Source organism: Xiphophorus maculatus, chromosome 3, assembly GCF_002775205.1.
Source record: "Xiphophorus maculatus strain JP 163 A chromosome 3, X_maculatus-5.0-male, whole genome shotgun sequence".
In the NCBI taxonomy this organism is placed as follows: domain Eukaryota; kingdom Metazoa; phylum Chordata; class Actinopteri; order Cyprinodontiformes; family Poeciliidae; genus Xiphophorus; species Xiphophorus maculatus.
This window is the reverse complement of record NC_036445.1, coordinates 9,072,048-9,086,265: the sequence shown is the minus strand read 5'-3', so window position 1 is coordinate 9,086,265 and position 14,218 is coordinate 9,072,048. Positions and strand designations below refer to the sequence as shown.

Below are 14,218 nucleotides of genomic sequence, written 5' to 3'. Positions count from 1 at the left end.
TATTTTCTAACAAGAGTGATGATTTTTGTTACCGCTGTTGATGACAAAGACGGAACAAGAGAATCTGGGTTTCTGTGAATGAAGCAAAAATATTTACAGGTCAGTTTATTAGATACACTTTTTTAATTACTTTTTAATACAAATTTTATGGTTGGAACTGAGTGAATGTGATAATCATGACTTCAAACCTACACCAGAATGGGGAATAAAGGGTGACTTTGAACGTAACATGGTTGTTTGTGCCAGATGGGCTTGTTTGATGTTTATAAAAACTGCTAATCTACTGGGATTTTCACCCGCAAACATCTCTTAGGGTTGCAGAAAATGCCCACTTTGAACATATTTTTGGACATCATTACCTGTAATGTGTTTCTGCTAGAAAAACTACAGCCTGAGATGAGGCAACACGACTTGGGAACACTGTAAAAACACAAGTCCGTACCCACACTAGCATTGCTGTGGGTCTTTTGCCCAATTGGTTGCTTTGGAACAGGCAAACTTGACCTGAATTGAAATGATTCTGAATTTCAGACTTCAGACTCTGGCTGGGACTGTAACAGACCGGATCAGAACCAAAAAGAGACAAAGTAGACTGAACAAAAGATTCTCTGTTTGTTCCCCTCCCACCTGAATGAGACAAGAGGACGGTGTTATATAAGAAGATTCCTCACTCTGTTTGCTTTGTAAGAGCCTGTGTGTTGTCTTTCTGCCAACATAACCCAGTGGTGATTAGGGTGGCTTCCAGCTCCTTTGGTGAAGGGTGTGGATCATCATAATGTTCAGAACTTAGCTGCCCCTAATTGTGTGCATGGGTAGGTGTGTGTGTGGGTGTGTGTCTGCGTGACTGTTTGGGGTTAATGGCTTCTCAAGGCCAAGGGCTGGCATGTCGCCGACCCTCCCAGGCTTTTTGTTTAGCCCAAATCATTTTCGAAAGGGAATCCACTAAACCTCTCTCAGACCCGAGGCACTCTGATTGGTCATGACAAACTGTAAAGAGGAAGCTGATTGGTGGTGACAGTTAGGGTCCTCCGGCCAGCTTGGTGACCCAGACTGTGGAGACGGGGAAAGGTCAGCCAGTTGGCGACAAACACAGGCTCATGCAGAAACAACATGGCAGTTCTAGGTGAGGAAACGTTTTAATGTTCTGAACCATTTAATGTGTAAATGCTCGTCGCAAACCCATCAGTAACGTGTTTTCTGATCAAAATTGTTGAGTAATTCTGGTTTACCCTAAATTTCCAAATAAAAATAATGGAACAAAAACTCGTGGAATTAAAGTCAATCATTCCTCAACATTGATCAAAATAACTATTAGTTCCACTGGCTGATTATTTCACTTGTAAGACAGGAAAAATGTCTTGTTGTAGGTGAAAGAATGTGGCAGTGAAACTATCACTATTTAAGGATTATTGACTTAAACTATTATATCTAAATAAAAAGCAACTTATAGGTTAGTTTTGTCTTATTTCAAGTTTTATAAGATATCTCCACTAGAAACTAGAGAAAAATACTTGCTAAGATTTTGTATTTTTGCAGTGTAGGAAGAATAGTTTGTTAGTCATAGCGCAGAACTTTGGAGATGAAAATGAATAATTTCATTTGTATGCATATATTTTATTTACACATACAAATACTAGAACTCCTTGTGATGATTTCCAAAAAGCCTCAAAATAAATACAGTATATCGCTTATTACAATAGCTGTAGTATAACTAACACTTTGTTTTCTAAAGAAAACAAGAAAGCTTAAATGTGCTAATTGAGGCTCTGAATGTAGATATCAACATGCTTAGTTGAGGAAGTATTATATTTGACTGTTTTATGATTTATAAAGATAAATATGCATGTCCCTCAGGTATATGGTATGTTCCCTTGTCTTTCCTCTTTTAAAGGGTGCCCAGGAGAAGTTAGCCAGTTTCCCAGATCACATTTCCTTCATTATTGAGATTAAGAGTATGTTTGGGCTTAATGCCCATACGAAGATATGTTTATATTGATGGTTGGAAACTTGAGCAGACCACAAACAGGGCAAGAAAACATGATAAAGACCTGAATAAAAACCTCTTTATCCAATTCAGATGGATTTTAGCTCGAAACACCTAAACCTCAAGAGAACCACACATTCATCCTCATAATTTTTCCTCGTTTCCACATTCACTCAGTCTAATGAATAGCTCTCAAGGCTGCTTTATCTTTACTCAACGCTGCTCATTAACTTCAACATAAAGAAGAAATGTGCAGGTCGGCATTTGGCAGCAAGTCTGACTCTAACACATTTTCTCCATCTCATGCAGATCTCTCTTTCCTTCTCTTCATCTGTTCTCTGTGCCTTCTCTTTCCTCTTCATTATTTTTGAAAATTCTTCTGCTTTTCCCTTTCCCTATGTTTCTCCCTCCATCAGCTCTTGTTCTCCGATGCTCCAGCATCTGCTTTTTTTCTCACTCTCTGTGACAGAAGAGCTTTCATTTCTGACTCCACAGGTGGTGGGATGGAGAAGGGATGTGTCGCCATAGAAACAATGCTTGCCTCATTGGAGCTGATGCGGGCGGCTCTGTAAACTCAACAAGATCTACAGACGACGCTCACAGATGGAGTCAAGCACCAAAGAATAATGTGTTTACCTTTAAAGAATTGTGGTTTGTGTGAAATGGGAAGTATGATGCTATGTCTTTGGATCTCTGTTTGCTCATAAAAGATAATACTGTCTCTGCCAATTTATATGTAACTATTCACGTTATAGATGGCAATCCCCATGACAACAGTGGTTTATGTGGTCTGGCAAAACAGCTTTCTATTGCATCAAAAAACTCATCTTTGTTGCTCTCTACTTTACTGCTGCAGCTGTGTGCTTGAATGACTAAATACTGTCTAGAAGCTGTACATAAAAAAGTTGGCTATAATAGAAAATAAAATCTAAATCTCATCATATTGCAGGACAGTGTTTACTTTAAAACAGGGCAATCTAAACAATATACATTTAAAATTAATGTAAAGACGTAAGATATAATATAAACTGTACAAAAGACCAGACTTGGTTGTGCTTTGTATAATTTTGTTTTATTAATGTTCTTCTGCAGATCATACTGAAGAATCTGAATCAGCGTCTTGTTTTCTGGATCAACCGGCTCTTATCAAGCATGTCAGACAGTGCATGCATTTGCAGTTTTTACCATCTGTCTTTGGTTACAATAGGTCATGCATTTGAATCATGCCCAATATTGATCATGTTAAACAAAAACAATATATGCATACACAACACCATATATGACTAAATGTTGCACCCTTGTACTTTTTCTATCACTCAACAAGCGTCTGGTGTTATTCTCTCTGGTCACGTTATTTAAAATGGTTCATTCATTCACATGGCCCTAGCTTTGAAACTTAGCCCACAAATTTTCAGCAGGTTTGAGGTTGGGACTTTCAAGACCATTCCAGATGCTTAAAGTTAGCCTGTTTATGCATTCTGAAGCAGTGATGCTATTTGTTTTTTAGCTGGATGCCAAAACATCCAGCTAATTCCAGTTTTCAGACTTTTCTAGCTCAACAGAAACAAAACTGAAGTTATCACCTTTGGTCTTAAAGAGAAACTGTCAAGATTCAGTGTACAGCTTCAGTTATTACAACCAGAAACTTCTGAGTAGGTCTGAAATCTGGATGTAGTGATGAACTCAGATCTGAACCTTCAGAGACACATGAAGGCAGTTACCAAGTCAGCCTTCTATTACCTGAAAAACATTTCTAGGATTAAAGAACTAATGTCCCAGCAAGATCCATGAAAACTCATCCATGTGTTTATTTATACTGTGTTGATTATTTTACTTCATAATACATGAAGTAGGATCATGCTGTGGGGTTGTTTTGCTGTCAGTCACAGATGGATTGCACAAAGTAGATGGAAAATTTATTCAACTAGTCAAAAGCTCAAGATGAAGCATTTGAATTAAGTTGTGTTCTCATAGTGATTTGAAACTTTTTGTGGAATGGCAGCTTAGCTGTATTGAAAATAAATGAACATATGCTTGGAAAATTGGTCCAATAGGCCAGGAAAACAACCAATTTAAATGAACGGTTCGGATAATTAGAGTGGTGAAATATTCATTTTTGGTAAGGACCATTTTACTCAACATTAGTACTATTGTGTCCATATATTTTACCCTGCATGCATAGTTTTGGCCATGTATTCATTAGAGAAAAACATGTTACTCAATTCCTGTTTTGTGTCGTTGAAGAGACAAACAGGTGTCTTCAATATAATTGCTTGACTCTTGAAAACAGTTTACATAAGTTGAAAATAATAATAATAATAATATGAGGTGCATGGTTATGATGAGCTTTGTATGGCTATTCCATTAAGTTTTATTAGCTGAACTTTGGACATCTGTGAAACATTTACCTACATTAGAATAGAAAAACATTTCATGTGTCATCTATTATGATTTAAAAAAGTAATAGGAGTACTATAATGGAGTTTGAAAAGCTCATTTTAATTGTATTTGATAATTGGTATATTTACATAACGAGAACCTTCGAACGCCAGAGTAGAAGTAGTTTCTATGTTTTTGTCTCAATGAGGATAACTCTGCATTCAACAAACCAAACATACACGTCTGCCTAATTATTTATCTGTTAAATGTGGTCTGTTGCCATGACAGGTGTTTGCGTGTGGGGGTGTGTGTGTCTGTGTTCATAGACGACTGTGATGAGCGAGCTGAATGCTAATGTGACAGTCTGCAGCGGAGGAGAGCGGGCGGGCGGGCGCCACCAGACGAGGAGAGTGAAGCATGTGCACGAGCATGAACTCAATGACTCGCTTCAACAAGGACACACAGGCAGTGCAGCATCTGATGAATTAAATAAAACTCTTCCGTAGATCAGGGTAAAAGATGGCACATGAACACGGAGAAGAATGTGCATTGAAACATTTAAACTGATAAGATTTGCATTTTGCATATGTTTTCACCTTTTGTATCCCATTACCATATGCACTCACTTCCCGCATAAGACAGAAACATGTAAATTACCACTCAAGGGCATCGAGAGTTTGAGAACAATGCCAACTCAGCACTGCTAAAAAAGCACACCCACAATGTTTCATCTGTTAGACGGAAGCACACAGCTGTCGAGATGTCATGAAACTCTGTGAAAGTTGTTTCATAACCTTTTCCTTTTCCAAACCACAATGAAAAAGGTTCTGGAGGACCACCAGAAAGGACAGGCAACAAAAATAAAAGTTACAAGTAAAAATCAAAGCAGCAAAAACAAATAACACCTACATGCTGCGGGAGATGCAATGAAGCAGAAGAGCACTTAAAACTGGACTCTTAAACTGGAGTATTTATGAATAGATCATTGATAATGATGTTTTATTTTCAGGTTGTGTCATCAGCATCTCTGTGTTGTCAAAATCCTTGGTCTGTGAATCTGTAAAACTCTGACTGAAAGGTTGTTTTGTGCAACAACCTTGTCCATTTACATACAAAGCATTACATAAGCAGCCATCAATGAACATTAGCAGCTTGAATCGCTGCAGAAATGCCAGCTGTGGGTGGTAATTCATAGGTGCAGGACAAGGAAAAACAAGTGTAGGTGGATTCTGTTAGTTCTGCAGCATTGACTCAGTATCTCAGTGTTTTGAGTGGATCTCCTGTATAAAGTGAGGAGCATATAGAAGGAGGTACTTAAGGTTAGAATAAGGCAGCCATGCAAGTCATGAAACTGGTGTAAAAATATTCATATTGATCACTAAGTTTACCTGGTACACATTAACAACACATTGGTAGACTAGATAAAGTAAAAGGTACCTGTCTGAAAAATTACTCAAGAGTAAAAAAGTATTTGGTAAAAAGGCTTCTCGAGTATTGAGTAACTGATCAAAATGTAATTCATTTAAAATTTAAAATTTACATAATCAGAAGGACCAAGGCCATATGGAAATGTACTTTAAAGACCAAAGTGAAAATAATTCATATTAACAACATGATTACAAAATGACAAATCAGACAAAAGAAAAAAATCCAAATAAATTTATTTTAATATAAAACTAATGAAACTTTCACAAAAACCGCAGGTATGCGTCTGTGTCTGGTGATTATTTTGTTAAAACATGTTTTTTCTTCTTTCAGTGAAGTTACTCACACGGATAGAGTAACCAGAGAGTTTACTCAAGTCAGAGAAGTGATGCTTCATAAGAAAATCACTTAAGTAAAAGTAAAAAAGTGCATTTTCCCAAAACGTTACTCAAGTAAATGAAAGTGAATACTTTTGGCAATATAGAGTATATCAGTGCAACATTTTAAAGTGTGTGTTGTGATTTTATTAATTTGGCAGAGCTGGGTAATTACTTTGCACTAAAAGGCTAACACACCTCCATGCACTCAAACAAATACACTACAGCTTCTCGAGTCGAGCCTGTGGCCACCTACGTCTGCAAGCGTTGGCCTGCATGCTGAGCCAGGTGGGAAGGTAGTGAAAGCGGCCTTAGGATCATTAAGTTTCCCAACAAACAGATGTGCTGGAATGAGGCACATTATGTCCACAGTAAATCCAGATATCATTCCTTCTTTTTCCATGTAAGTATCTCACAATAAAAAGCATCTAAATTTCCTGCTAGCTCAGTTGTTTTGGTTGTTTTGTCGCTAGAGTGAGTATTGTTTCTTTTTTAATTCATCACTCAATGTATTTTTACCAGTACAGAAATATTCTCTCTCTCAATTAAAAGTCAAGTAAAGGTGGGTTTTTCCAAATGAATCTGTCAAAGAGTCTCACTGCTGGAACTTTCCTATTTTCAAAATATAAGCACGCAAACTAATCCAACAAGTCAAAAGAAAATACTTAAACATTAATCAGTTTTATATAACAAATAACAACACAAAGTAGGTCATAAGATCTCAATAGGAAAAACATCTGACTCAAGTTGAAAGATTTAAGAACAGTCTAGAAAAGCAGTCAGTATGAAAACGGGATCCGAAGCACAACAGCAAGTCCATTTCTGAGTGGCTCAAAATAAAACTAAATGTTTTGGAGTGGCCCAGTCAAAGTCCATACTAAATCCAATTGTGATGCTGTAGAATGAATTTTAACATCTCATTCATGCTAAAACGCGCTCTGTTGTGGTTGAATTAAAGCAATTCTGTGAAGCAGAGTGTGAGCCAAATTTCCTCCAGCGAAGCAGAAAGATTTGTAAATGCTCGATGGTAGTTGTTGGCAGCGCGGCACAAAAAGGAACTTTAAAACCCTTTAGGTTTAGGAAGCAATAGCTTTTTCCTTTAATAAATGAAATTATCTTTTTGATGCTACTTTTGATCTTACTTAGATTAGCATTATCTCATATTAAAATTTGTTTTTAGTTATAAAGCATTACCAAAAAAATAAAGCAAAAACAAAATAAATCTGTTAGGGAGCAAACATCAGAAAACGTGACGCTTCATCTGAAGCAATAATAATGTCAGCATGTCTTAAAAATCTGAGTGTGACCACACAAAAAAATCTCACAAAAAATGTGACAAAACCCATAAGGCCATCTGATTTGAAACTGTTTGTGTACCCAACACGCACACACACACACACACACACACACACACACACACACACACACACCCACACACACACACACACACACGCACACACACCATGCAGAGCCAACAGGCACACGGCCACCCAGTTTGACCAGAAATATGAGCATGTGCCAAAATCCAAACATTCTCCCCTTAATGAAATTCACTGCTCAAACACATCATGGCAGCGATATGAACACACCGAGTTGCTGGCCGCTGGGATGTGCACGGTTTCCATGGAGACCACAAGGAAGAAGCCGAGACGGAGCTTGCATCACTATTCTTCATGACTACGAACACGAACTGCAAGATGAGTAAATTTTATGATTACTGTCTGTGTTTTTTTTTTTCATATCCTTTACGATGAAAAGGGACAGAGTGGGTTAGTGGGCTGATGGAGGGAGGATTTGGCTTAAAGATTAACCAGATATGTGTGTCAGCGGGACAGAGGAGCAAACACACAGCGAAGAAGAAGAGGAGAAGAGAGGAGAACCCATCCACGAGTTTCTATCCAAACACAAGCAGCAGACATCCTCCTCGGTCCAGCCATCAACCTATCCACCTCGACCGCTCATGGGGGATGGGGAGGAGGGGGAGGACGAGGAAGGCTGCATGTCATCAGCTCTAAACATACAGAGGGAGGGGGATTACAAATGGCCACAAGAAGAGGAGAGGGGGAAATAATGGATGGAGGAAAAGAACAAGCGGATTCTGATTGTCAGTTCAGCATGGTTGGATTTTTGTCCTTCGCAGATGTGGGGCAAGCTGCCATCTTTACACTTCACCGGTGAAGTGAGACGTGTTGATGGGTGAGAACAGGGGGAGCTGAGGGAGGGGAGGGTTAGCCCAAGGTGGATGTCTGCACCAAATCTGCCAGCTTCTTTTTGTTCTACTGTACATGCACCTGAGCTGAAATCTGACAAGTGACAAAAACACCAGACAAGGAGAGGAAATTTTTACTCAAACTGACACTAAGATGATGATGGTGAATTGTATTATTTTAATATCCTGTGCTATCCCTGAAGCAGTGAAGGAATCTCCATCTTATTGACCTGGTTTTGGACAACTAGGTCTGCCTTTTTTCTGTCATTAACATTTCAAAAACATTTGCCATGTTTACTGAGATTCATGAGGCCAAGAAGGGGAATTTTAGCAGCACCGCTCCTTCTGCCAAACTAATAAAGTGGTATTTGTAAAACTGCTGGTTTGTAGAATCATTTAAAGGACCACAGCAGAGTTAAGCAAACAGAAACATGAGCTTGGCTGCTAATAAAGCTACACATTGATTATCTCTAGATGATATAAAAATATGGTTTACATTTAGAGTTTTAAAGAACATTAACTTAAAATACCTGAACATTTTAATGATTATTTAATCTTTTATAGATTATTGTTGTAAGTCAACCTCAAGCGGTTTCCAATCTAATGCATTGTGGGATTTGCCTTTGATGCAAATCCCACACACACCAAGCATAATATTACATCTGATACTGTAGCATTTGTAGTAAACCGTCTGCCAAAGATTGTTCAAACTCATAGACTGCATATAGAGTTGAACATTCATACCCAGATGTGCAATTCTCACATATGGAAAAAATAAAGACATTTCTGCCAAAGTAACTTCCCAATGTTGAAGCACATTAAGTTTTCTCCCCTTTGTTCCAATGAACATGAACAATACAAAACAGAGGAGAGAAAGAGACACACACACTTCATCTAGACCAACAAAAAGCATGTCTAAATATGACAACAAACCTTCCAGATAAAGCATGACAATGACTAAGGAGCACTGCTGACATACTTACAACACAAATGTGCAGAAATGATACACAGTATATAAAAATTACCTTTAAACATATGTTGCATGTCCATTGAAAGCTTTGGAGCTACTATTAAGAAGAAAAGTCCCTCTAAAGTTCTTAGTAGCAACAGAAGACAGGATGCCTCCAAGAACCTTTCATCTTAAACTTGAAAGGAAAACATGCCTATAGCGCTGAGAAATCCATGATATTTATACAAAATGATAAGCGAAATTAAATTTGCACCAAGTTCCAGTTACTGCCTTGAGTGCTAACTCTTTGCAAAAACGGGATTAAACTAGAGCTTCACGTTATAAAGTCATGCAGTTACATTATGTTTGTTGAATAATATGATAAAAGAGTCCACTCACTCCTCTCTTTCTCAACCGTGATTCTGATTTTCACTGTCACTGTTTTCATCTGTGTCAAATGTAGATATTGAGAAGCTATGCAACATATTCAACCTTCAAACTGAGAAGAGCATCTTTAATTTGGTCGGTTCAAGTCATCGAATATATTTTAGCGAATATAGAACAGTTTCAAAAATATTATTTGTACTGTTATAAAACCTTTCTAACAATATTTAATGATTTTTTTTTGTTTGTTTGTTTCTTTTGTTTTAGAAATACACTCTAATCTACGAAATTACTGGATAAAATTATGCAAAAGCTGAAAGAAAAGCCAAGTTTTCCTGTTGAGTCAGAGGATGTGGAGCTCTTTGTTGCGCCAAATAAACCAGACAATGGCAGCAAAACCACATCCATGTGAATTTCAGCCGCTCGGACGAATCAACGAGATTTTATTTGATTATAACGCCAGACCGATTTCATCTCCTGCATTATTAATCTGACGCATGTGCATCGGCCCTCAGACAAAGAGCTACGGCCCCTGTGTCGTTTTATATATTTTTTTTCTTCTCATGTTTACTCGAGTTTTTCCTTCTCTTTTTTTTCTGCGTGTGTATCAGAATGTCCTCTCAGCCCCCCTCATGAATAATTCATCAGCTCCCCCTCGGCTCTAATCCTCGCCTTTTGTGAAGCCGTGGTGCCTGCGCGCCTTCGGGGATCCGGTTTGCCGCATCTGCTGCTGGACGCTGTCACTGTCACACAGACCTCAGGGTCCTGTGTGGATCCTGGAGATTGTGCTGGAAGTGTTAAAACAGTGACCTGGTTTAAAGTGCCACCGCTTTGATCCACTATTCCTTCAGTTAGGAGAATTTAGCGGAAATTTAGACCTCACACAATAGAAGCATCTGCTTAACTCAACATGAGCTGAGAGGCAGTTGTACGCGTCCTGACCTTATTTGGGTGATATTTGGAAAACATGACGTTGGATAAACGTAGATCTTCCTCACTAACTGTCTTTCTTTTCCTATATCAGAATCTCTCCACCACTCTGCCTGAGCTTTCTGATTTATCCGATTCAGACGTGGGAACGGAGAAAAGTGAAAGAACCGTCTGAGAAGATTTGATGTATATATTTTTGTGACTTTTGCATATAATGATACAGTAATATGTTGCTCATCTGATATCGATTGGGTGCCTCAAGACTTTAACCTGACCTACTTTATCATTTGTGGCAAATTTTATTTTTTATGCATTTACTGACATTTAAAAAAAAATCACCCTTTGCTTTCTATGAGTCAAGAAAACAGACGATGTGTGCTCTCTATTCTTTGAAGAATGTGATTAAAGACATCTTCTTCCATCAAGTGTCGGTTCAAAGACGCTCTGATCAAGAATTTAGCAGATTGTTCCGAGCAGAGTTTCATTAATATTAGCATCAGAGTAAAGAACCTCCTAACCTACATTCTGAGCCTCACTGACCTCCCTTCTGTCTGCCCTGTGGGAGAATGTTACTGTACCCTGAATACACTGAGAGGATGTGCTGCCACAGCAGAAATAAAATAACTAATTAATGAGAATGTTTTAGCACGATTGCCGCGCGCAGTGGACGGGCCAGCGTCTTACCGTGGACACTCAGCGGGATCAGGTGCAGAGCCAGGACGCACGACAGCAGCATTTGCCTCCAGCATCCCGTGCAGCCGCTCGCTTTCTTCTTTCCCTGCATCCTTCTTGTGCAATGTTACGCGCACACGGTCAAAAGAGAAATAAAAACCTGGATTTGTTTTTTTAAAAAAGGTTATTGACAGCAAAGTTCGGAAAGCTTGCGGAAAGTATTCCGGGCTGATGGATCTGAGGGTTTCTGTCTAGACTCCAGCCTCTCCGCGCTTCTCCTCCATAGCCGCTTGATCTCCGCCGCTGTTTCGCTCACTCGGCTCAGCTCTGTGTGGCAGCGTTTACGGCTCCATTGCTACAAAATGTGCTGGAGGCGGAGGGCGGAGGGGGCTGCTGGTTCCGAGGTGGCACAGAACGAAGTCACGGTTCGGATCGGTGCTTTTTTGGGGCACTTTGTGTGGCTGAGAGGGAGACAAACGCACGGCGGTATGCAGCGCGCTCGGCAACCTTCTCATCGTCTGAGGAGGGGGGCGAGGAGGAAGAGACTGTTGATGCGCCTCCTCTTCCTCCTCTTCATCTCCCCCATCCTCATCCCACCTCTTCCTTTCTTCCCTCCCTTCTTTTCCCAAGACGACTTCCACCTTCTCATCTTCTCTCCATCCATTCCTTTCATTAAACTTTATCACTCCTCTTACACACTTTGTCACCTTCCTCATCTTTTAAGACATGACTACATACTTTTATAGCATACAAGGAAATTTTTGATTTACAATTAAAATTAGGAATTAAGTTCCTTTCAATTTTGTAATAAAACAAATTAGTTCGTGCATTTCTTGCTAAAGATATTACATTTTATCTTAACTCCTTCATTTCAGAATCAAAACTTAAGTAAACATTTTGAATGTGGTTTATCTGAGGAGGCTGGTTCAGTCAGTTGTTGAGTCTTTTACGTTTGCAGGTAGAGTATCAATGGATGATTCAATGAAAGGTTAATTTGTTTCAGCAACACAATAAAAAAAAGAAGATATTTAGATATTATATAGATTTTTTTGTGATATTTCTTCTGCTAAACCAAAATGCTATGATATCCATCTCATGCCTTACACAATCATAGAGAGCAATATTCTATCATTCACAAGGATGTACGTCCCAAAGAAGGTGGAAAGTTGAGTGGAAGGAAAAAGTGTGGTAGAAAAGGTTACAAGTGCAACAGGGATTGCTTTTTCTTTATGTTAATACTCATGATTATAGCTTACATCTTGTAAGTAGTCTAAATTTATATTCTCTTAAAGCCAGACAATTATATTAGGTCAACAAAAAATAATTTTTTAAAAGGGTGAGATCTAATGAGATGATTGGGACACATAATGCGATTTGACAGTTGTACACAGACAAGGACAACCACCACAAGGAGGGTTATTCACAAAAGATGTTGATGAAGAAGATGGCTGTTTAAAAATAATCATCTTCAGGAATGTCAAGGGAACATTGAGTGGAAGGAAAATGTTTGGCCAAGAAACACAAATGACAGGAAAAACAATTTATGATAACTTTGATGATTATAGCTCGTAGCTAATGAAAACACTCAATACAGTTAATAAAAAATGAATATATTCCATGACACCAATAAAAAAGGTTAGATGTTTCAAAATACTGAAAAGTTATTGTATCATTTATACAGTCAGTTCAAATAGCATGAATATCTGCATCAAAGCAAAATGGAGGTAATCAGCCCGCGGCTCTGCTGAGGTGTTAAGATTTACAAAAAAGCTGCTGTAATAATGGAAACCAAAAGGTTTGTGTATTATCTGTCCCTTCTCTTCCTCCAAATAATATTCCAGATTCTCTGTATCTGAGCACAAGGAATGTGATGTTTGTAGTCTTTGTCCTGAATATGGTGGTTCCTGAAGCTCTGTCTCCAGCTGCGTAGTGAGTGTGAATATTAAAGAAGATCAATACAAAGTATTATTATTAAAGAAACATTATGTTATGACATGATCGTAGGGAAAACTGCTGACCTGACGGGTATCCAGCCAACAATCCTCACCTAGAGGGGGGAAAGCAGTAGCTCCCATAATTTTATTGGTTAAATTCAAATAGTTGTTTTTTTTTTTAATCAGTTTTACTAATTTAAAATATTTCAAATGAAGTTAATGTCTTCCTGATTTCCCCTCCCTTCTCTGACAACATATTTAAACAGATGTTGTGTTGCTCGTGTTTTCCTTATCTTTAAAAAGAGCTGCAACATGTATTAAATCTCAGTGATCATCAGAATATCAATGTGTGCAATATTATAAAGAACTGCTTGGATGCAAGATTTTGTTGGCTGCAACATTTTATCAATTTCATCCCTAAAATGATATATTTCGTCACTTGGAGAGACTTTTACTTTCATTTTCACCCACAAATAATCTATACCAACCCAGGTCAGACGGTATGAAATAAGACTAGAGTGAGAGAATGTGTGGAAGGTAAAAGTATAATAATAATATTTAGCAATAATATTGCAATGTTCTATTCTGTGCAGCTCTACATCTAAAAGTCTTGAAATTCCAAACTTTTTCATATGAAAATCCTTCTTACTTCAGATCGATGACAAACTTTCTCCCAGTATTTCTTCATCACGCGTCCAAACTTCTACATCCCAAATGTTTTTCATTTTCAGACTGTTTTTAATCTTCCTCCCTTCTTTGTTTTGGAAAAAAAAAAAATCCTTTCCGTTTTCTATAGACAGTTATTTGCTTCATTCCAGGAAACATTTTCTCCGCACTTTTTCAATTTCCCTTCACTTCTTTGTATCATTGAGATTATTTCCATCCTCTCATTTAACAAAAACGTTGCTACCGAAACTCTATGTTGACCTTTTTTCCGCAGAGCTTCTTCTACTTTTACAGATTCTTCCCTCATTT

General features: G+C 38.2%; 1 protein-coding gene across 7 annotated transcripts in view; it reads right to left on the bottom strand.

The window, feature by feature from the left end:
- Window positions 1-11,849, bottom strand: part of cspg5 (chondroitin sulfate proteoglycan 5) — a 52,744-nt gene extending 40,895 nt beyond the window's left edge. For 4 of the 7 annotated variants that reach the window (XM_023330677.1, XM_023330679.1, XM_023330680.1 and 1 more), the window contains exon 1: window positions 11,322-11,848. In XM_023330677.1, the coding sequence (XP_023186445.1) occupies window positions 11,322-11,421 (100 nt within the window). In that variant the 5' untranslated portion in view covers window positions 11,422-11,848. Of the gene's footprint in view, window positions 1-11,321 lie in introns of all 7 variants that reach the window. The other 3 variants (XM_023330683.1, XM_023330682.1, XM_023330681.1) reach the window with 2 other exon arrangements.
- Window positions 11,850-14,218: the final 2,369 nt, after the last annotated feature.